Genomic DNA, 24,241 nt, shown 5'->3' with positions numbered 1-24,241 from the left:
GTTGGGATTACAGGCGTGAGCCACCACGCCCGGCCATATCCATAATTATTGTCTTGGTTTTTGTGAGTATGGTTTGAGTTGATATTGTACATACATGTATACACACACACATGCACACATTGTAGTGGTTAGAACAGTCCCTGGCACAGACTGGGTGGTTTGTATTTGCTGTTATTCTTAGCCATCCTTGAGGTGTTTATGACTAAAGCATATTAGAAAAATCGTAGTGTGATTTAAGAATCTTTTTTTCCTTGAGAGCCAATGGTTTGTCTACTTTCTTAGTGTAATGAAGCTGATTAATAAATAAAATGATTCCTGCTTACATGCAGACTTGGCATTTGGCTGTTTATGTCCGAGATGCCCTTTGGGACTCTGTCTGTGCAAATGCTGTGGAAGCTCTTCTACCTCATGCACCAGGTGGAGAGCGAGAACCTGCAGCAGCTCTCCTCCTCCCTGCAGCCCGCCCAGTGCAAGCAGCAGCTCCAAGGTACAGCCCCGCCGAGCAGTCGGCGTCCAGCCCTCCCTATCTTTTTGTGCTTCTCTTCAGGGCTTAATTTTTACTTTTAGAAGGACTAAGAGAAAATGTTTTACTCTACATACTCATGTGTAATGATTTTGAAATTCAGGAGACTGCTTCACAGTTTTGATGTATTAAATAGCAACTAGCATATCTGAAATCAAAATTTGATTAGTCCCAAGCAGTATGCCAATACACACAATATTCTAACTTTTAGGAAGCACTTTTTTGCACGTGTGTGTGAAATTATTCTAGTTGACAGTTGTATTAACAGATATGTATCAATTGTCTAGAAATTTGTTAAGGCTTTGTGCCCAGCCATTTTAATATCTTTCTTTTATTGCTGTTTTTTTAAAGTTGTATTGTTTTTATGAACTAAAGATGTAGACAGGTGTACTTTAAAAATTAATTTTGGTGAAAAGTTTTTGCGTCATACCACCTCTAAACTATAGGATATTTATTTATTTTTATTTTTTATTTTTTTTGAGACAGGGTCTCACTCTGTCACCCAGGTTGGAGTGGAGTGGTGTGCTCTTGGCTGACTGCAACCTCCACCTCCTGGGTTCAAGTGATTCTAGTGCCTCAGCCTCCTGAGTAGCTGGGCTTACAGCTCCACGCCACCACACCTGGCTAATTTTTGTATTTTTAGTAGAGACATGGTTTCATCATGTTGCCCAGGCTGGTCTTGAACTCCTGACCTCAGGTGATCTGCCTGCCTCGGCCTCCCAAGTGCTGTGATTACAGGCGTGAGCCACCATGCCTGGCCAGGATATTTACTTACAACAAAATTATAATGTTCAAAATGAAAAACACCATTTAATTAGATGTATGTTGTAGCGATTTTAAAAAACTACCCTATACATTAAAAAAGATAGACAATTTACTGAAATACAAGATTTAAAAAAAACAACAAAGATAATTCTGTTTTCCAAATGTTTTTTCCTTCACAGCAGGAAGTAAAGGCTGTTTTCCAAATTTTTAAATGTCTGTATCACTTAAAAGAAAATCATATACTTTAAAAATTATTGAGCCTCTACTGTTTGCAAAGTAGTTTCTGCAGACATTCATGATTTATTTTTTTATTTCCATTTCTTTTTTTTTTTTTTTTTTTTTGAGAATGAGCATTGCCCTGGCTGGAGTGCAGTGGTGCAACTTCAGCTCCCTGCAACTTCCATCTCCCGGGCTCAAGTGATTCTCCTGCCTCAGCCTCCTGAGTAGCTGGGATTACAGGTGTGCACCACCATGCCCAGCTAATTTTTATATTTTAGTAGAGACAGGGTTTCACATTGTTGGCCAGGCTGGTCTTGAACTCCTGACCTCAAGTTATCCACCTGCCTTGGCCTCCCAAAATGCTGGGATAATAGGCGTGAGCCACCGCACTCAGCCTCCATTTCTGTCTCTCTAGATTGATGTCTTTATTCTTCTGTTTCTGTTTTTTTCTTTTATGGGGCTCTGCATGCGTCCTCTTTTGTCCCTTTCTGTTTTTCTTTTTATCTTCTTAGTGGTAGCTCTGGATTCCTTATATTATTATTCTTTGTAAAATGCTTCTCCACTGTCCTGGGGGCAGTGCTTCTATTAGACCATTGCCGTGGTTGGACCTGGGCTTACGAGTGAGCTAGGTGAGAGGTCTCACAGCCATTGTCTGTCCTCTGGCAGCTATTTCTGTGGTTGAAATAGCTAACGCAGAAGCAGACATTTCCTTTGGAAGTGCCTGGGATGGTCAGCAGCACTTCTTTATATACCTGAGTCCTGGGTAGGTCTCCTTTGTAGTGTCATCTCCCTTCATTGCGGACTTACTATCTGCCAGGCTCTGTGTTAGCATGTGGCAGATGGAGCCGATGTCGAATAGCTCAGCTCTGTAGTGGATGTGTTTCCAGACCCTGAAGCGGCAGTACCAGCCTTGCCTTGCCCTAGAGCTTTGGATCCTGCTGCTGGAGTTTTCTGTCTGGACTCCAGGCTCCCATGGCACTTTTATCTTTATCTCCCTTAGGGCCTGTATCATCTGACACAGGAGTTAGTGGCACAGTAGAGAAGTTTCATCTGCCTTACTATGTTCCAGCCTTGAGAGTGGAGTCTTTGCAAAATTTGATCTTCCTGCTCTAATTTGCTGTTTTTTCATCTTCTCCTTTGCTTAATCTTTTATATACCAATTTTGTTAGGAGGCTTGATTTTTATTGTTTGTGGAAGAATAAGGCTTCCTAGCATCTTTTCCCTTCCTCACTTTTAATATTTAGTAAATGCCAGAAGTGCTTATTCTTTATAATCAGTTCTTATTTATCTGTGGTAATGGGAGTAGGGTGAGCTTGAAATCAGTTTCCAGGGAACAAATTTTAACTAGTTTTAACATTTCCTAACTAGCAGATTTCTTAGCAGTGATTGTTAAAAACCAGTCTGTTTTAATTTGGCTTCTTTTTGTTTATTTCTAGTCTGATCAACATTCTGACTACTAGTAAAGTGTAGCCATAAGCAAATCTGATGATAAATAAATGTAGAAATGTGTTTGTTTGTCCTTATAGTTAATATTTTAAAAGCTAATTAGAAAGTTATTTCACTTTCCCATTGTTTTTTCTATAGAGTTATTTAAAATATAAGGCCTTTTCCTTGATTTGTACCATAAACATTGTAAGTTTGAATGATAATTGTTTTATTTCTTTTTAAATATCCTTTCACAATGTAAGTTAGAATGATCATGCCAATTTTCATTATTCTGGGAATACTTTGTGTAATAATTTCCACTATAAATCCAATTTGGAGATGGAAAATGAAAATTGGTTTGGTAAATGTCCCAGAGTTATTTTGAAAATGCAGGAAATTTGGTGAGCTATCTACCTTGGTTTCTCAAATGTGTAAATATGAAAAGAATTATTGGCTTGTTGCCTTCTTACTGTCAAAAGTTCCATCAAGGATATATATATATAATTTAATTTTATTATTATTATTTTTTTGAAATGGAGTCTTGCTGTGTTGCCCAGATGGGAGTCCAGTGGTGTGATCTTGGCTCACTGCAACCTCTGCCTCCCAGGTTCAAGTGATTCTCCTGCATCAGTCTCCCGAGTAGCTGGGACTACAGGCATGTGCCACCATGCCCAGCTAATTTTTGTATTTTTAGTAGAGACGGGGCTTCACCATGTTGGCCAGGCTGGCCTCAAACTCCTGACCTCAAGTGATCTGTCCACCTTCGGCCTCTGAAAGTGCTGGGATTACAGGTGTGAGCCACAGCGCCCGGCCAAGCACATATATTTTTAAAATGGGCTTTTTTTCCTTTCTGCTGTAGAACTTTGCATGTAGTTTACTGTCATGTGTATTTGTGAATATTGCTTCCTAATGGCAGAATTTAGTATTGCTTATATAACATCCTTTGTGATATAGGCAAAACATATCACATTTATTATATTGTTTATGACATTCATTAGTATTTCAGTTATGGTTATAACTAATTTCTTGCCCCCAGTTTTTCTTCATAAGCAAATCTCTTTTTTTTGTAATGCCCTATTTGTGCCAAGTAGTTGCTAGTATTAGCAGTTTTCATTAGTCAGGTCTTTGTCTGACGGTTACCAAGTAGCTTCAAGTGTGCCTTTGAAGTTGGCAGTACTGCCTTTGAAGGTGACTGCCTAGTGACAGCAGCAGTGCTTTGCAGTTAACTAAGCATGTCACCAGTGACATGCTATTTAATCTTCTTATTAAATAACCTTTTGAGACAGATGTGGGTACTGAAGCTAAGAGATGTTAAATGTCTTCTGTGAGGCTACATTATATTTAGAGTTTGTTGGAATTTCAGAGGCCATCTGGTCCAGCCTTATTCCTGATGCCTGTAGAAATCTATTTTGGAACAAAGAAAGACCTTTTGTATCTTTAAATATTCCTAAATCTTTTTCTCTGAAAGAGTGATTAAAAGATATAAATTTATTCTTTCTCCACTCTAATTATCTTGATATGAACTTGCAGACCCAGAACATTTTACCAACTTTGAGAAGTGTCTTTCTTCTATGAATAGCTCAGAAGAGATTTGCCTTCTGACTACCTTTGCTCAGATGGCTCAGGCCAGAAGAACCAATGTGGATGAAGACTTCATAAAAATTATTGTTCTGGAGATATATGAGGTTAGAATATGAAGTTTTATAAATCAGCTAAAAATGTTTTCTTTTGTATTGTCCATCTGTTGATTTTTTGGGAGATTGCTTTTACAAATTGTGACTTATTTAGCTACTGTCTACACTTTTGAGAAGGGATAGAGAATCAGTGGAACATTATTTTGCTACAGGGATTATTGAAAATGTGAATTATATCCATTCCCCAGTACTTATTATCTTTCGAAATTTGTTGCACCAGTTTCAGTAAGGGAGAGACAATGTGACACAGCCTGACACTTACAGTTTTTATGATGCATGTTTCCCTCCCCCCGACCCCTTCAACTAAACTCTTCCACTCTGGCTAGTAGCAGAAACCTAGCTTCCCAGCCAGTTTAAATGAGATGGTGGGAAGAATATTGAACCTGGAGTTAGGATACCTGAGTTTTAACTCTGCTATTAATTGGCCATCTCACATCAAAAAAGATAACTTATTACCCCAGGCTTCATTTTCCTCATCTGTAATATGAAATCACAGGCTGGGATGAGATCCTTGCATTCTTCTTCTTTTCACTGAGCCATCCGTGAGGGTGGAGGGGAGTGAAATTTGGACCCCTGAGCATCTAGGGACTAGCCCAAAGTGGTTACCAAAATGTTCATTGGAGTTTTTTGTATATTTAAAAAGCCCTGCACATTTTACATTTTAAGCTGTCATTTATCTGTTGCTCTGTGTACAAAATATCTCCTCCAAAGTATTCAAGTGTACTCAAGTAAAATTATGTTTGAAGATGATTATTTGGGTTTTATTATCTTCCCCTAATAATCCAGTTTGAGAATGACAAACCTGGATGTTCTTTCCAGGATCAAATACTTGATTCAGCTGTTCCTATACTGGTACTTCATAACCATGCATAAAGTTAAGATCTCGATGGATCTGGAATTCAGACTATCTTCATGATCTGAAAAACTTGGGGAGAGAAGACATATTTTCACAGACATTAAGTGACATTCTCAAGATCTGTTGCTAAAGTAATATTTATGCTCTTGAGTAAAGTTTCCAGTGTTTTGACCAGGAGTCACAATAAAAATTACATTCTATATTACATTCTGATCCTGTGTGTGTATGTACAATTGAAGCAATACTTAATCTACCTGTGATACACTATTACATTTTTCTATTTTATTTTATTCTGTTATTTTTCTGTATATTCCATTGTGTTAAAAAACACCATTGGCATTAATGGATTGTAACATACACTTTGGAAGACATAATTCAAAAGGAGTTGGTAAACAATGTTTTAGAAGATCTTGTAGTTAGGGATCTTATTTTGTAGGGGAATCTAGGCATTTCCATGAAATGCATTCTGATTTTCATCATTGTAGTGATTTCCTCAAATTTAGAAAAGTTTTGAAACTGCAGGAACCATTTTATTGTTACCGACAGACTTTGGGATATACTTTTTGAATCCACACTTGAAGTCATTGTTATAAAAAGTTGCCATTCTCTTATATTCCTCTCCCTCCACCTTTCGGCCTCAGAGTAGACAGTTGCCTGTATGAAGTTTTAACATTTTTTGGAACATAGTGTCAACTAAGGCTCAATGTAAGATTCTTTCTGCTTTGCTTGAAAAAACTATATAAGTGTGTTTTGACTGCTAATTGATATTAAAAGGCCATCTTCTTCCCCCTTCCCCCCATTTAGGTATCTTATGTCACCTTGTCTACCAGAGAGACTTTTTCAAAGGTTGGTCGAGAGCTTTTAGGGACTATCACAGCTGTTCACCCTGAGATAATTTCCGTCCTTCTGGATAGAGTTCAAGAGACCATTGACCAGGTTGGAATGGTAAGAGCACTGATTTTGTTTGTTTCTGTTTTTTTAAATCTTGGAGTAATGGAACATTGGCAAAAATAGGAAGGTTCTTGGGAATGATCTTGTCACTAGGGGTATAAACAGGATGAAAAGAACTAACATTTACTGTGCCGGCCTCTGTGTCATTCACCACACCAACTTGGGATTAGCTGCTGCTTATAAAAAGATGTGATTGTTTCTCTCAAATCTCAAGGTTGACTTTTCCACCTCGTTCAATAACATATTTTTACTTTACTTATGACCTATAGTTAATTAACAATTTTTATTTCATAATTTGTTTGGCTTTCATAGTTTTTATATTTTATACTTGGAGTAAACAACTGACAAAGAAGGTCCTATTTAAAGTCAGCCAAAAGCAAAATAAATAGTATGTAGTAACTTAAGTTGAGGAGGACACATTTAATTTGTTTCTGTCATTTGTCACAATCCCTTTTGCAATCTTCATGTAGTTTTTCAAAAGTTTTCTTGAGATGTAATTCACATACCATACAATTTACCTATTTAAAGTATATACGTCAGTGGTTTTTAGTCTATTCACAGATATGTGCAACTCTCAACACAGTCAATTTTAGAGCATTTTCATCACCTCAAAAACCCTTAGACTTCAGCTATCACTTTTTTTTTTTTTTTGAGATGGAGTTTTGCTCTTGATGCCCAGGCTGGAGTGCAGTGGCTCAATCTCGGCTCACTGCAACCTCTGCCTCCCTACAACCTCTGCCTCCCAGGTTCAAGTGATTCTCCTATCTCAGCCTCCCAAGTAGCTGGGATTACAGGCGCCCGCCACCATGCCCAGCTAATTTTTTTGCATTTTTAATAGAGACGGGGTTTCACTGTGTTGGTCAGGCTGGTCTTGAACTCCTAACCTCAGGTGATCCGCCCACCTCCGTCTCCCAAAGTGCTGGGATTACAGGCATGAGCCACCGTGCCTGGCCCAGCTATCACTCTTACTCTTCTGTCTCCTTCAGCTCTAAGCAACTTTCTTAGGTTGGGGTCCTAAGCACCTTTCATAGATTAGGGCCCTAAGCCCTAATCTAATGTCTGTCTCTAGATTTTTGCCTATTTCAGACATTTCATATTAATGGAACTATGTAATATATGGTCTTTGTGACTGGTTTATTTCAGCTAGCATGATATCCTCAAGGTTCATCCATGTTGTAGCATGTGTCAGCATTTACTTCATTTTTAAGCCTGTATAATAATTCCTTGGTGCGTGTGTGTGTGTGTGTGTGTGTGTGTGTGTGTGTGTATAACTTTTTGTTTATCCATTCATTCATTGATGGGGACTTGGGTTGCTTCTGCCTTTTGACTATTGTGAATAATGTTTCTATGAATGCGGATGTACCAATATCTCTTTCGGGCCTTGCTTTCAGTTCTTTTGGGCATGTGAGAAGTAGAATTGCTGGATCATGTCATAATTCTATTTTTAATCTTTTGAGGAGCCATCATACTGTTTTCCATAGTGGCAGTACATGGTCATTTTCCTTTTAAGAAAAACAATGTTGGCTGGGCACAGTGGCTTACGCCTGTAATCCCAGCACTTTGGGAGGCCGAGGTGGGTGGATCACGAGGTCAGGAGATCGAGACCATCCTGGCTAACACGGTGAAATCCCGTCTCTACTAAAAATGCAAAAAAAAAAAACAAATTAGCCGGGTGTGGTGGCGGGCACCTGTAGTCCCAGCTACTCAGGAGGCTGAGGCAGGAGAATGGCATGAACCTGGGAGGTGGAGCTTGCAGTGAGCTGAGATCACGCCACTGCACTCCAGCTTGGGCTACAGAGTGAGACTCCATCTCAAAAAAAAAAAAAAAGAAAAGAAAAACATTGTATGCTACTGCAAGATGATTATATTGAGATAAAAAGCTTTTCATATACAGTTCAATACAGTAGGAAGTTTTCTGTTGCTCCTTCTTGAGTGATTAGTGGATGAATTCCAGAGAAATGTACAGTGGATCATATGATTCTTTCAGTTTGAGCTCATGACATTTTTCTCAAGTGTTTTTCTTGTTTTTGGCTTCTTTTTTTTTTTTTCTCCCAAGACAGAGTCTTGCCCTGTCACCCAGGCTGGAGTGCAGTGGTTCAATCTCAGCTCACTGCAACCTCCGCCAATGAGTTCAAGCGATTCTCCTGCCTCCTGAGTAGCTGGGATTACAGGCGTGTGCCACCATGCCTGGCTAATTTTTAGTAGAGACGAGGTTTCACCATGTTGGCCAGGCTGGTCTCAAACTCCTGACCTCAGGTGATCTGTCCAGCTGGGCCCCCCAAAGTGCTGGGATTACAGGCATGAGCCATCATGCCTGGCCCAGATTTATCTTAATTTGCACACTTGGATGTGTTATTTTAAAAGTAGTGCTGTAGACTTTCTGTAAATAGGATTTAAAAATTTTTTATTGTGGATTATTTCAAATACATATAAAAGTAATGAGAATAGTATGGTATAATGGCCTATCATCAAGTTTTAACAATAGCTATCAACTCTTGGTCTCTTTGTTGATCTTGTTTCATCTTACCACCCTCCCACTCACCCCACCCCCGGCCTAGATGGCTTGGAAGCCAATAGAGTATCTTTCTAAATGCCATAGAATGAATAATTACTTAAAGTGCTAAATTCTTTTGCAAAGTGAATAGCCGTCCCCTGATTTATCATGACTTTAAAAATGTGCATTAGTGTGGTGGTTTACCTAAACTGAAGCATACCAATTTGAATATTTAAAAAGATTGATTTTTACAAAGGATTATGAAATGTGCTTTTGATGTATCATCAATTTTAATACCCACTTGATTTGGTTGTCCGTGATTTCCATTTCACTTGTCTAAAAATGAAACAAAACTCCAGTTCCTTTTGGAGAAATTTTTTTACAAGCAGTTTAATAATATAATATTGTAGTAATATAGCATTGTTTCTAAGTCTTTATTTAATGATTATTGTTTTCTTTTTAATAAGGTTTCTCTATACTTGTTTAAAGAACTGCCTTTGTATCTTTGGCAACCTTCTGCATCTGAGATAGCGGTGATTCGGGATTGGTTATTGAATTACAACCTGACAGTGGTGAAGAATAAACTGGCCTGTGTTATTCTTGAAGGACTGAATTGGGGATTTGCTAAACAGGTATGTGTTCAAACCATTCCCTGGAGACTGGAGGTTGTACATGCATCTGTTTCAAAGAAGGATTTTCTCAAAACACTAACATTTCTGAGTACCATTTGCAAGGTCTACAAATTCTTTTAGCTGTGTCAGAGTTTAGGATTTTCTCTTTAATTCTCTTTTGCAGAATGAGCAACTATTAAATGAGGATAAATTGTTCCACATTGAAAATTCTTCCCTTTTTCCTTATTCCCATGTATCTGTTTTTATTTTTTATTTTTTTTTTTGAGACAGAGTCTTGCCCTGTCACCCAGGCTGGAGTGCGGTGGCACTATCTTGGCTCTCTGCAACCTCCTCCTCCCAGGTTCAAGCAATTCTCCTGCATCAGCCTCCTAAGTAGCTAGGATTACAGGTGCATGCCACCACACCTGACTAATTTTTGTATTTTTTAGTAGAGACAGGGTTTCGCCATGTTGGCCAGGCTGGTCTCGAACTCCTGACCTCAAGTGATCCACCTTGCCTCGGCTTCCCAAAGTGCTGGAATTACAGGCATGAGCCACCGTGCCTGGCTGTATCTGTTGTTTTGTCTCTGGCTAGTTACTTTAGTTTCTCCTAATTGCCTCTTCTGCCTCTCGTTCCTTTTTCTCCTGTAATTTGTCTTGCATGTCATTGTCAGGGTTGTTTTCTGAAACACTATGCATTGGTTAAGAGTCTGAGCTCTAAGCCAGCCTGCCTGGGTTCTGATCCCAGTTCTGCCACCTTCTGGCTGTGTGACTCTGAGCAAGTTTCCTAAACTCTTTGGGCCTTAGTTGCTTATTTGTAAACATTCATATTAACGAGTATACTTCAATGTCTCACAGGGTTGTTTTTTGTTTTGTTTTGAGATGGAGTCTCAATATGCTGCCCAGGCTGGCCTTGAACTCCTGGGCTTAAGAGAGCCTTCTGCCGAGTAGCTGGGATTACAGGCGCGTGCCGCTGTGCATAGAGTTGTTGTAAAGGTTAAACAAATGAGGAAACACAAGATGTTTAGGATGATTCTTGCCACACATTACATACTCAGTGGTGTGGTTATTATTAAGGGTTTGCTATGTAGCATATATCTTCAGAGATACATTTCAAGTGATTTTCACTGTTAAAAGACCTTCCCTGCCTCTTTACCATAGGCCTTATTTGTTAGCTCTTCCATAAGAAGATTAACATTTAAAAGGGAAAATGGTGGCAAACTCAGCCCTTTACACCTGTCTGACAGGTTTTGTTCTGAGCAAGTCATTTAGTCCTGGACAGCATGATACCTGTTGTGCAGATGTGGAAACTGACGCCCAGGAGCTTTTCTGCTGACGTGTCCTTGACCACTTGGGACTGCCCATAGATTCATCTGGGCCCTCTCTCATTGACATGCTCGTAGGCAAGAGCTACAGGGGGCTGTTTTCCACCTTCACATTCTCTGGCTTGTGAACAGAATCACCTAGGCTCTCCTCTTGAAGAGCTGCGTGAGAGTCTCCTCATGCCTTTGTTAAGAGTTAGGAAAGTCATCTTTCTGAAAGGTTTAAGGAATGTATTTTTCCAGGCTGCAAAGGAAGATAGTGTAGGAAATTTGATAGGCAACTTCAGGCATCAGAAGGAGTATTTTACCTGTGTTGCTGAGTGTCTTATTTATTTTAACTAATGATAGAACAGGAAAAGGGAATGTAGACATAATTTATTAAATATCTTTCTTTTTTTTTTTTTTTTTGAGTCAGAATATCACTCTGTCACCCAGGCTGGAGTGCAGTGGCACGATTTGGCTCACTGCAACCTCTGCCTCCTGGGTTCAATCAATTCTGCTGCTTCAGGCTCCCAAGTAGCTGGAACTACAGGCGTGCACCACCATACTTGGCTAATTTTGTATTTTTAGTAGAGACAAGGTTTCACCATGTTGGCCAGGCTGGTTTCAAACTCCTGACCTCAAGTTATCTGTCTGTCTTGGCTTCCCAAAGTGCTGGGATTACAGGCATGAACCACCACGCCTAGACAGTTCATTAAATATTTTTCTGTTTAATTAAGCATCTTCCTGGTTTGTGGCATTGCCCTTGACCCGAAGTGTTTGTAGAGATTCTTGGGTGGAATGGGGGATGACATTCAAAGATAACCTTTTTTGGCTGGAGTAGGGGTTAAGTCAGGTTCAAACCTATCTAGGTACAGTGTTATTGCCCTTGACAGTTTTTTGCCCATTGTCATTTTATAGTTTCACTGTGTGGGATGTGATTTTTGGAACATTTAGCTTCTACATCGAAGATCCTTTGTTACTATTCTGCCTAATGTTTTGATTCAAAGGTACAAAAACAAAACAAAACCAAGGTTGTATGTTTGTGATTATTTTTCTCTTTAAAAGGCTACCCTTCATCTGGATCAAGCAGTCCATGCTGAAGTGGCTTTAATGGTTCTTGAAGCTTATCAGAAGTACCTTGCACAGAAGCCATATGCTGGGATTCTCTCTGAAAGTATGAAGCAGGTATTTCCTTCTCTTCTGATTTGGAAACATGAATCTTTATCTTCCCAAGACATTTAGAAATAAAGATGATAGACTTATACTATTGACCATTAGGTATCCTAAGAACATTTCTAGCAATTTAAGATGTTATAATTGACTTCTATGGTTTGATAAAGATTCTTCTTTAAGAAATAGCCTGTATATAACTATTCTAATATTACAGAATTTGAATTGAACTGCAGTGGTGTGTTAGAGCTTGGTTGTACTGGCTCTGGAGAACTGACTTAAATTTTTAGAAACTTTGCAAGCCAGGTTATTAAACCATTGGTAGCTTAAAATTGACCATGGTGGGAATTTTTACACCACCAAAATTGGCAAGCGCTATATATGAGACCTCCGTCCTGATGGTTAAACTTATTTATCAGCACACTATTCATTGAGTATCAACTTTTATGTCACTTTTCTTTTACATGAGCTAAGATCAGGTTCACAAAGTGACTAGCAAGTAAGCGCAAGTTGCGAGTGAGAAATTGCTTTGATGTAGTGCAGTGAACATTAATTGGAGACCAGCAAGTAGAATATTCCTCTGCGTTGAGGGCATTGTTGGTCACAAAAGGAGATGAGTGTATGAGCTTACTGATTTAATTTGTGTGTGACTAATGTGGCTCAAAATAAATAATTGTTTTAGGTTTCATATTTGGCCAGTATTGTTCGATATGGAGAGACACCCGAGACCTCATTTAACCAATGGGCCTGGAATTTAATCTTGAGGCTAAAACTGCACAAAAACGGTTATGGAATACAGCCGAATTGTCCAGCTGTTCCCTTCTCCGTCACTGTGCCTGACATGACAGAGTCACCCACGTTTCATCCTCTCTTGAAGGCTGTGAAAGCGGGCATGCCCATTGGCTGTTATCTAGCCTTATCTATGACAGCTGTGGGCCACAGGTACAGTGTTGGGCTGAACCACTAGGGTTACTGAACCTTGCAGATAGTTCTAGAATTTTATGTTTCATATCCCAAGTTCTGAGGCCTCTGTCAAACCTATTGCGGAGCAATTAGGGCCAAATAATAATCCTTGATTAACAGCTTATCAAGGGGAGATGCTGCCCAAATTCACATACTTCAGATTTGTACAAGCAAGTCACCTAAATGTTACTTTATGAAGAGAGTTCTGCTTGTCTCCTGGAGTGGAATGTTCATGTCAGCAGTAGATTCGTACTGTCTTCCTCAGAATTGTGATCAAATAAAAATAATTGATCACCTGTAGTAAAATTTTTGAAAAATTGATCGTAGCCCAACTCAGGCTTTTTTTTTTTTTTTTTTAATTTTACTTTAAGTTCTAGGGTACATGTGCACAACGTGCAGGTTTGCTACATACATATACATGTGCCATGTTGGTTTGCTGCAGTCATTAACTCATCATTTACATTAGGTATTTCTCCTAATGCTATCCCTCACCCAGCCCCCCACCCCACGACAGGCCCCGGTGTGTGATGTTCCCCGCTCTATGTCCAAGTGTTCTCATTGTTCAATTTCCACCTATGAGTGAGAACATGTGGTGTTTGGTTTTCTTAACTAGAGGTCCCCTTAACTGTCTAGAAGAATGAAATGCCTGACTAGGTCACATGCCTCTCTGATATGAGCCCATAGCTGTCTGAATGTCTTCTACTGGAGCATTTATCACACTATATCATAGTTAATCTGTTCAATTTTCTCAGAGATTCAGTTATATATAACTTCTATGAGAGAAGTGCCCAGGAATGGCATTTGTCTTGTGTTACCATTTTATCACTAGTGATGAAGACTATATCTGGTGCAGTAAATAATTGAATGCATGAATGACTTCTCAGTTGATTAAACATCCTTCTCTTTAAAGATTCTTTTCTTATGCATTAATTTTTTTCTAGTCTATTCATTTGTCTTCAGACTCTTTGACCTCTGCTTTCTGATTCTTATGTTTTAGACTCACTGTAACACTTTTTAGCATCCTCATTTCAACATCTTGTTCCACAGTAAGTGTAATTTCAGTGGGATACCAGTTGCAATCAGCTGTAGTCTTCAGCATTGTGCTATGAAGTAGGAGAGATAAAGAATTGTTTGATAGCTTTCCTTGGGTTGTTGACAGTTTTGTTGAGATGATAGGCATAAATAAATCGGCAGTACTATAGAATATAATTGCAGGCTGGATGATGTGTGGAGAGCAGTGGTTCTCAACTTCTGCTGTTCTTTAGATTCACTTTTGGAGCCTTTTAAAAATCCCAGTGCAGGGAAAAGGGTGAGAATCCTGGCCTAAATGGGCTGGGGGCCAGTTCTCTAAGTATCTCTAATGTACACCCTGGATTGAGAACTACTTAGAAGCTGAGCAGAAAGAATGTAAAGGAAGGAGAGATCAGTATGGTGGGATACCTTCATGGAAGAGCTGACTTTTGGAAAGGAGTCTTAAATTAGACAAGACATCTGTCGCAGTTTGGATGTTTGTCCCCCTAAACCTCATGTTGACATTTGATCCCCAGTGTTGGAGATGGAACCTAATGGGAGGTGTTTGGGTCATGTGGGCTGATCCCTCATGAATGTCTTAGTGCCATCCTCTCAGTAATGAATGAGTTCTTGTCTCTTAGTTCCCATGAGAATTGGTTGTTAAGAAGAGCCTGGCACCCCGCCTCCTCCTCACTTCCTATCTCACCATGTGATCTCTGAACCTGCCAGCTCCCGTTGGCCTTCTGCCATGTGTGGACGCAGCCTGAGGCTCTCACCAGATGCCCAGTCTTCCAGCTGGCAGAATTATGACTCAAATAAACCTTTTTTTCTTTATTAATTGCCCAGTCTCAGGTATTCCTTTATAGCAGTGCAACATGGACTAAGACAACATCCTAGGCTGATGAGCAGAGTGATGTTGTGTTCCTCTTACAGTTACTTAGTGCCCACAGTTAGTTCAAGGGCCATCTCCTGCCACCTGCAGCCCCTGTACATTCTGAACAGCACACTCACTGTGTTTTATTGTCATTGTAATCTCCCCTGCTCCCCATGGACTGTTTGCTCTATGAAGGTAGGGACATTGTCTTGTTCAATTGTGTATCTCTAGATCTTATACTTAGTAGGTATTCAACAAATGCTGGTGGGTTGAATGAATGTGGAAAGGAGCCTCAGGTGTCTGAGTGGGTAAGGGGAGAGGAGGGGAAATGATGAGGAAACACTTCTCACTGACGCCTGTGATTCATGTTGGAGAATGGAGGTGATCAGGTGTTTGGTTGGGCCAAATTATGGAGAGATTTGAAAGCTAAGTAAAAGAAGGTAGAATTGATTTAGAAAAGAGGAGACCTGATAAGGGTCCTTAGGAACATACTCTTTATGTTGTTTCCAGTAGCTCTAGTGTTATTAACGGCTTCCTGTACTTCAGGTTTCCCATCTCTAAAATGGGAGTAATAATAACACCAAACTTACTTTATGAGGCTTAAGTGAGTCAGAGCACATGTAGGCCGGGTGCAGTGGCTCACGCCTGTAATCCCAGCACTTTGGGAGGCCGAGGCGGGCAGATCACGAGGTCAGGAGATCGAGACCATCCTGGCTAACACGGTGAAACCCCGTCTCTACTAAAAATACAAAAAATTAGCCAGGCATGGTGGCGGGCGCCTGTAGTCCCAGCTACTCGGGAGGCTGAGGCAGGAGAGTGGCGTGAACCTGGGAGGCGGAGCTTGCAGTGAGCCGAGATTGCGCCACTGCACTCCAGCCTGGGCGACAGAACGAGACTCCGTCTCAAAAAAAAAAAAAACACCACACATGTAACATGCCTAGAACAGTGTCTGACGTGATTCTCTTGAGTGCAGTTATCTGAACTTAAGTGTTTTATGATTTCTCGAATTTCTTGTATCCATTCTGGGACCATAGCTCTTTATTCACTGATACTGCTGTGGGCTCTCTCTAGAGATAACTTTTGATTTGTGCTGATCACTGAATCCTGAATGGGAGTGAGAGTGAGAATGAGCATTTCCTCTCAGGGCTGATCTCTAGTGTAAAACTCCATGGTGGGCATTTGGGATTAGGTGTACTGGAATATAGAAGTAACTTAAAACAATCTTAGGTATGGGTGGAGTAGGCAGGGACATAAGTTGTTTGTGAATATACTATTACAGACATTGTAGAGAAGTCAGAAAATCACCCAGAATATTTCCCATCATAAAATCAATGATTTTTTTTTCTGTTTATTTTCATCCATCATTTTTCCTTTGATCTTTTTAAAGATGTATGTATAATTTTATATCCTTAGTTTTTCACTTTACAATTGTAAGTAGTTTCCTTGTGGCGTAACCTTTGCACAATTACTTTATTTTTTGAAATGATTTTCTCCCCCAGAATTAAAGCAGTATAACCAAACTGCAGAATTAGGAAAGTGGAGAAAATGCCACTCACTTCTGCCACTCTTGTACAATGACTCTTTTGTTGTGACATTGTCCCTGTATTCGCCTCCACAAATAACTTTTCTTTACTAGTAGTTATGATCATGAGTATAAAATTTTATGTCTTATTCCCTAGTATCTTTATAGCAGAAGTGTTTTTCCACATTGCCTTTGGTCATCATGTGTATTATTTTAAAATGATACAATAATATTTCCAATTGAAAGCATTTTTCTAAAATTGCCTTAAGTCATTTTCAACCTCTCAGTTTTAGACTTAAAAATAAACCTGAAAAGCGCCTCTTTACATGGATCATATTTTATATTTTTTTCCATATTTGAGATTATTTTTTAAGGATAGATTCTTTGAAGTGAGGCAGAGAATAAAACTTTTATGCCAAATTGGTTTTAGCAGAATTTTGCAGTTTATGCAGTGAGTATCCCTAATCTGAAAATCTAAGCTTTGAAATGCTCCAAAATCTGAAACTTTGAGTTCTGACATTGCACTCAAAGGAAATGTTCATTGGGGCATTTTGGATTTGGGACTTTTGGATTAGGGATGCTCAGCTTTTAAGTATGATACGAGTGTTCCAAAATCTAAAATACTTGGTCTCAAGCATTTCAGTTAAGGGATAGTCAACCTGTACTGACAGATTGAGGTCACTTTTGAGTCTCTCTTTGCTGTGATACCTTGTGGGAATATCCAGACAAGGAGAGTCCCTGTGGCTCTTAGGAGAAGCTGTTTTTGAGAAATAAAATATGGTAGTAGAGAGCACTCTGGATTAGAAATTTGCAAACTGGCGTTCTCATTTTGACCTTACTCTAGGAAATTATGTGAATTTGGGCATGATACTTCACCTTCCTCATCCATACAATGAAAATAAAGATTAACTTTTAAGTTTCTTTGCAATTCTAGAATTCTGGGTTTAGTATTTCTGTGTGAAGATTGGGTATAAAACATGTGTTGGAGACCTGAGATAACCCAAGGTATTGAAGGCTCATAACTCATTGGAAGAACAGAATTTTATGAACCAGCTCCGTTGTGTATTCATTGCCTTTCTCTTTTTCCATAGCATTGAGAAGTTCTGTGCAGAAGGCATCCCACTATTGGGAATTCTGGTCCAGTCAAGACATTTGAGAACAGTGGTTCATGTCCTGGATAAGATTCTGCCTTTATTTTACCCTTGCCAGTATTACCTTCTGAAGAATGAGCAGTAAGTGTGTTCCATCTATGGCAGGAGACACTCTTAAACAGTCCAGCAAGTACAAATGACTGTGTCTTCTGGTTTCTTAAGTAAAATAAAGGGAATGCTATTTCAACAGCGTATTATGGGGCAAAAATATTCTGCACCCCAGTTTAGAATGCAGGTTGATGAACAATGATTCTAATAATGACTCCAGTTTTATTACCATGAAAGATATTTTTCCTTTTCATTTATTATAACTTTGAATTGCTTATTAAAGCTTAATAGTATATGAAGGAGCAGTTGTTTCCCTGAGATTCTGGGAATCGTGCTTCTGATATTAAGCAGCAAATGGTTTGCCATTGTAACAATAGAAAAGATTGTTTTAAATTGTTTACAGTGCACGTAGTGCAGTGTTGCAAACAGATAAGATGCTAGGAAGGTGGGAAGAGAACAACCTGTCTAGGGAGGCAAGAGTAAAGCATCTGGCTGGGGCCTCATGAACAGTGATGAAAGGGGAGGTGAGGCCTCACCCCATATGGAGGAACCCTGTACAGTGGGGACATGAAGTACATCCAAAGGCACAAGGGGAGCATTACAGTTTTCCTGTTATGTGTCTTTTCAAGCAGTATGTCTCCAACTTGCCAAAAAGAGCTTATTAAATATGGATTCCCAGGTTTCTCCCCCGGAGATGTTACTTTAGTAGAAATGGGTTAGGTCCTGGGAACTACTCACCTAACCCTTCAACCCCTTTTTAAGAATCAGCACCCTGGGTATGAGGCAAGTTTGGAAACTGAATGGTTTGGAAACATCTCTGCCTTTATTCATGGAGTTGGGGAGTGAGGAGGGGAGAGTGGTGCCTTTGGGTGTTTTTCCTCTAACGCTGTTTAACTTGCATGTGTTTGTGTGTCGTGGATCTGTTCTTAACACCTCTGTGGGTAGATAGAATTCCTTTTAACCCATGTTAAATGTGAAAACTTTATTCTTCTAGAATCCCTTCTTAAATAGTGCTTTGGTCGAAAAATGGGACCAATTTAGGAATTTTCTGTTTCCTCATAAGTAATTAGGGAAAATTCTGTTGAGTTCTGATCGGAAGGTAAAGTGCGTCCTCCTGTGTGCTTGGCAGGTTTTTATCGCATCTCCTCTTGTTCCTACACTTGGACAGCGGTGTCCCTCAGGGTGTCACACAACAGGTCACCCACAAGGTGGCACAGCACCTGACAGGAGCCAGCCATGGGGACAACGTGAAGCTTCTCAACAGCATGATCCAGGTGAGGGCCTTGCAAGCCCCTAAGCACACTCCCGCCTGTCTTCCCAACCAAGACCTCTAGCGTTAGCACACTTAGGTTTTAGTCATTTCAGATCACTTGGCTTAGTGTGCTTTTGGCCAAGAAAGGCAATAGATTTGGGCTTTGTAGTGGAGGTAGATAGCATTTTGTTGCTATTTAAAAAATGAGAGGCTGGTTGTTATCTTTCCCATCACATGAGCCTTTTCTCCACAGGCACACATATCTGTAAGCACTCAGCCCAATGAAGTGGGCCCCGTTGCTGTGTTGGAGTTCTGGGTTCAGGCTCTCATAAGCCAGCATCTCTGGTACCGAGAACAACCTATCCTCTTCCTCATGGACCACTTGTGTAAAGCAGCTTTTCAGCTGATGCAGGAAGACTGCATACAGAAATTACTCTACCAGCAACATAAGGTAAAAAACCTGTTAGAGAATTTATCTTTCAGTGATTGGCTAGATAAAGTAGCTTTCTAAAAAGATTCCCCCAAGTACAGTTTTCAGTTCTACTCTGTGGCCATTACCTTCTTTAAGCTTTGCCTTAATGGTACCTTATCCCGATAATCGTAGTCCACTAGCGTAGACCCTAGGGAAGTTGGAAAGGACAGCCCAGGAAGAGTCCCGCTTGTTACATTTGGCTGTAATGCTCTGCCTTGGACTATTGCTGCTGGTGGACTCATCCTTGAAATCTCTGTCTTATCAGAATCTTGTATTGTAGTAAGACAGTTGCTGATACTCTTGTAAAGGTCATTGATAAGATTTTCCTTAAAGCCTCCTCTCTCTGCTCCACATCTCCCGGTGTAGAATGCCTTGGGTTACCACTGTGACCGGAGTCTGCTCTCGTCTTTGGTAAGCTGGATTGTGGCAGGCAACATCACTCCTTCCTTTGTGGAGGGCTTGGCCACGCCCACTCAGGTAGGAAACTGACTGAGAGGATCATTTGTTATCTTTGTGAACTTTAATCTCATGATCATCCTTACAAAGAAATTACTAATAGTCTAAACTAACTTTTATTTAGCACTTATTCTAGTGTAAGTATACTTTTTCATTTAATCTTTACAGTAGCCCTTTGGTGAGGTTGTGCTGTTGCCATTCCTGTTTTACAGAGGAGTTAACTGAGTTTTTTTTTTATTTTTATTTTTTTTGAGATGGAGTTTTGCTCTTGTTGCCCAGGCTGGAGTGCAATGGCGCGATCTCAGCTCACTGCAACCTCTGCCTCCCGGGTTCAAGCTATTCCCCTGCCACAGCCTCCCGAGTAGCTGGGATTACAGGCATGCGCCACCACGCCCAGCTAACCTTGTATTTTTAGTAGAGTCAGGGTTTCTCCGTGTTGGTCAGGCTGGTCTCGAACTCCTCACCTCAGGTGATCCGCCCACCTCGGCCTCCCAAAGTGCTGGGATTACAGGTGTGAGCCACCGCGCCCTGCCTGAGTTGTTTTTTTTTTTTTTAAATTAAAAAACATTTTTGGATACAGGGCCTCACTTTGTTGCCCAGGCTGGTCTCAATCTCCTGTTGTTAAGTGATTCTCCTGCTCCCAGCCTCCCTAGTATTTGGGGACTACAGGCACACTACTGTGTCTAGCTGTAACTGAGGTTCAGTGGAATTAAGGACTGTCTCAGGAGTAGACAGCTCTTGATCATACCCCAGCCAGCCGGACTGCAGAGACTGCCCAGCAGCACTGCAGAGAGGTTTAGAGTGGGCACTGGAACCAGACAGTCTGGGTTTCAATCTGGTTTCTGCCGTTTGTTAGCTCTGTGCCTTGGGCAGCTTGCCTACCTATCTGTCCTCAGTTTTGTCAATTGTCAAATGGGAATAATGATGGCACCTATATGTAAAGCATTTAGAACAGTGCTTCGCACATAACCAGTGCTCACTGAGTGTTGGCCATTGTTATTATTATCATCAGCGGCAGCATTATTTTTATCATTACCACCTCTTAGACTTTGTGTATAAAATTATGTCTGTTTCATCTCTTAAATCAGTAGTAATGTTCTTCAACCTCTTATTTGTCTTACTTCTTGCCCTTCTTCCCACCTCTCATGGATTGAGCTGGAACAAACTCCTTGCTGTTACCTAGACACATCCCTGGCTTTTCCTCTTTTTGTCTCTGCCTAGCGGATTCTCTTACCAGCATGCCTTTCCCTCTGACATCTACATAGAACCTTCTCTGATATAGCACTTTACCTTGACTCAGTCCTCGTCACTGCTCAACTTCACATTTTGCTTACTTTTATATATTAGTCTTGTCTACTCCAGTAGATGGAAGACTTCTTAAAGACAGAGCCCCTGTCTGGTCCTCTTTCCTGTCTCTCTTCCACACAGATCTTGCCTGGTAAATATGGAGTTAATGAACATCTTGTACTAAAGTAGCCTTTCCAAAGGAATGTAACATTTTCCAATGATCTATTTTATTTAAATTTATATCTGCGACAAGGATATAGGTAGGTATAAAAAGGTGTTAATTTTAGAAACTGCAAATATTTGCTGATTGAGCTTGAGATAGGAAGAGATTTAAATTGTGGAATGTCAGGATGTATTTTGTCAGTGGGGCGAGCTCCTCCTTCCCCTCCCCTTTATCTGGTGTCATTATAGGTCTGGTTTGCCTGGACAGTGCTCAACATGGAATCCATCTTTGAAGAGGACTCCCAGCTCCGGAGAGTTATTGAAGGGGAATTGGTGATAAACTCTGCTTTCACCCCTGACCAAGCTCTGAAGGTACAAATAGCAGTTCTGCATTTGAGTGGTAGAAGGTGGCTTACACTTTGATGCTGATGGATTCACCCGTAGCTTTTGAGCTTTTGTGTTTTATTTTGTTGTGAATGTTTGGAAAGCTCAACAACCAAACCAATACTTAAAACTGTGTAATTGAAGAGTACTTGCTTCTCAAGGTTTGTTTAACAAGAGTCTCAGCCTAGTATTTGAAGGCTGGATCATTGCACATGTGACGGGCGTTGTCATTGCATCCCACGTACATCAGAATTCCCTGGAGAACTTGTTAAAAAGCAGATTCCTAGACCTCATCTTCTGGGATTTGGAGTCTCTGAGTCTCGAGTGGGACAAGGAGGTTATTTTTTGAAACTCCTAGCTGATTCTTAGGCTTACTAATGTGTGGGAAAGACTGGAATAAGGCTTTAAAGACCTTCTATTTTAGTATAGATTTTGCTTTTGGGTTTCAGAGCCTGTTAAAGAATTTGCTTTTGGGTTTCAGAGCCTCTCAAAGAATTCAGCATTCTCGAATGTCCTTTTGAAATCTGAATTTTCAAAAGATTGATAAAGTTTGACAGTCACATAGTGACATTTTCTTTTTTTCTTTTTCTTTTTTTTTTTGAGACAGAGTCTTGCCCTGTCGCCCAGGCTGGAATTTTACAATGGCACAATCTCAGCTCACTGCAACCTCCACCTCCCGGGTTCAAGCAATTCTCATGCCTCAGCCTCCCGAGTAGCTGGGATTACAGGAGTGCACCACCACACCCAGCTAATTTTTCTATTTTTAGTAGAGACAAGGTTTTGCCATGTTGGCCAGGCTGGTCTTGAACTCTTGACCTGAAGTGATCCACCTGCTTTGGCCTCCCAAAGTGCTGGGATTACTGGTGTGAGCCACTGCCCCCGGCTTTACTTTTGGTTTTCATATCTTTCTATTCCCTTGCACTATAACGTTGTATTCGCCAAGGAATTTCAGAAATGAAAATGAGGTTAGACTAGATGACTCTTAAGACCCATACCCATTTTGGGGTCTGTGAAGTGTTTTGACAGAATAAAAAGCTGCCCTACATGTCTTGCTACCAAGGAGGTTAAAATGTTAACTAGTGGATTGGAGAAGTGAGTTTTATGTGACTTTTAAAAAATATATTATTGAATTGAAAACAGAATGTTTGGTGTTTCAGTTGGATCACTTAGAAAGAGTTAACTGTTTGCATTTATGTTCATTTTGTGGCTACTCAAAGCCCTTTCTTTTTTGTAGAAAGCCCAGACCCAGCTGAAGCTCCCCATCGTGCCATCCCTCCAGAGGCTGCTGATTTATCGCTGGGCCCACCAGGCTCTGGTCACACCTTCTGATCACCCCCTCCTGCCACTCATTTGGCAGAAGTTCTTCCTTCTGTATCTTCACCGTCCAGGACCACAGTATGGGTATGGTGCCCAGTATTGTAGGTTTCTGTGAGTCCATTTCTGCCTTTGCACTGCTCTCATTCTATGTGTTCTTAGACTGTGGAGTGTGAGTTGGAATCATTCTTTGGTGATCTCTGGTGAGGACTTTCTCTGTCTCTATGTTTGACATTTATTAGACTGGATCTTTATTGAGTTGCTGGTGTCTTGTGGCAGCTTCTCTTTACCATCTTCCATGACCAGTGTAGTGAAGACAACACCCTGGGATTGGGCAAGGTTTCACACAGAACTTCTGGAGATGCAAAGGGAGAGCAACTGCCTTAAACTGAGGCTGCCTGTGTGACCGTCATGGGGCTTGTAGGAGGGGACCTTGTGATGAGTGGTGCACGTGTGAACAAAGGCCAGGCTTTGTCTGTCACCTGTGGGTTGTACTTGGGAATATTCAGCATTTTCATGGGATTCATATGAAGATACTCCACCCAGCCAGAGCCATCCACTATTGCGAACCATTGCTGTCTAGCTCCTGCCTCAATTCCTCATTCCCTTAACTTACTCATTTGAAATATATAGATACTGGCTGGGCATGGTGGCTCACACCTGTAATCCCAGCACTTTGGGAGGCCAAGGAGGGAGGATCACTTGAGGTCAAGAGTTCGAGACAAGCCTGGCCAACATGGTGAAACTCTGTCTCTACTAAAAATAGAAAACTTAGCCCAGCACGGCCAGGCGCGGTGGCTCACGCCTGTAATCCCAGCACTTTGGGAGGCCGAGGCAGGTGGATCACGAGATCAGGAGATCAAGACCATCCTGGCTAACATGGTGAAACCCCGTCTACTAAAAAAAAAAGATACAAAAAAATTAGCCAGGCGTGGTGGCGGGTGCCTGCAGTCCCAGCTACTTAGGAGGCTGAGGCAGGAGAATGGTGTGAACCCAGGAGGCGGAGCTTGCAGTGAGCTGTGATCACGCCAGTGCACTCCAGCCTGGGTGACAGAGCAAGAGTCTGTCTAAAAAAAAAAAAAAACAACCCAGCGCAGTGGCGCATGCCTGTAATCCCAGCTACTTGGGAGGCTGAGGCAGGAGAGTCAGGAGAGTCGCCAGGAGGTGGAGGTTGCAGTGAGCAGTGATTATGCCACTGCACTCCAGCCTGGGTGACAGAGCGAGACTCTGTCTCAAAAAAAAAAATGTATATATACATATATATGTGTGTGTGTGTGTGTGTGTGTATAGATGGATAGATAGATAGATAGATAGATAGATAGATTCTTAGTCGC

The 24,241-nt window shown here is 40.7% G+C and overlaps 1 protein-coding gene across 3 annotated transcripts in view; it reads left to right on the top strand.

Annotated features, from left to right (window-relative positions):
- Positions 1–24,241, top strand: part of EPG5 (ectopic P-granules 5 autophagy tethering factor) — a 116,738-nt gene that overhangs the window by 32,057 nt on the left and 60,440 nt on the right. For all 3 annotated transcript variants that reach the window (XM_009433929.5, XM_512111.9, XM_016933616.4), the window contains 12 exons: positions 330–487; positions 4,463–4,617; positions 6,287–6,427; positions 9,395–9,559; positions 11,907–12,026; positions 12,694–12,953; positions 17,473–17,613; positions 18,710–18,854; positions 19,086–19,283; positions 19,671–19,781; positions 21,459–21,581; positions 22,828–22,994. In XM_009433929.5, the coding sequence (XP_009432204.2) occupies positions 330–487; positions 4,463–4,617; positions 6,287–6,427; positions 9,395–9,559; positions 11,907–12,026; positions 12,694–12,953; positions 17,473–17,613; positions 18,710–18,854; positions 19,086–19,283; positions 19,671–19,781; positions 21,459–21,581; positions 22,828–22,994 (1,884 nt within the window). The remainder of the gene's footprint in view (positions 1–329; positions 488–4,462; positions 4,618–6,286; positions 6,428–9,394; positions 9,560–11,906; positions 12,027–12,693; positions 12,954–17,472; positions 17,614–18,709; positions 18,855–19,085; positions 19,284–19,670; positions 19,782–21,458; positions 21,582–22,827; positions 22,995–24,241) is intronic.

This window comes from Pan troglodytes, chromosome 17 (genome assembly GCF_028858775.2).
Source record: "Pan troglodytes isolate AG18354 chromosome 17, NHGRI_mPanTro3-v2.0_pri, whole genome shotgun sequence".
Taxonomy (NCBI): domain Eukaryota; kingdom Metazoa; phylum Chordata; class Mammalia; order Primates; family Hominidae; genus Pan; species Pan troglodytes.
Note: the sequence above shows the minus strand (reverse complement) of the source record. Positions and strands in the feature narration are given on the sequence as shown.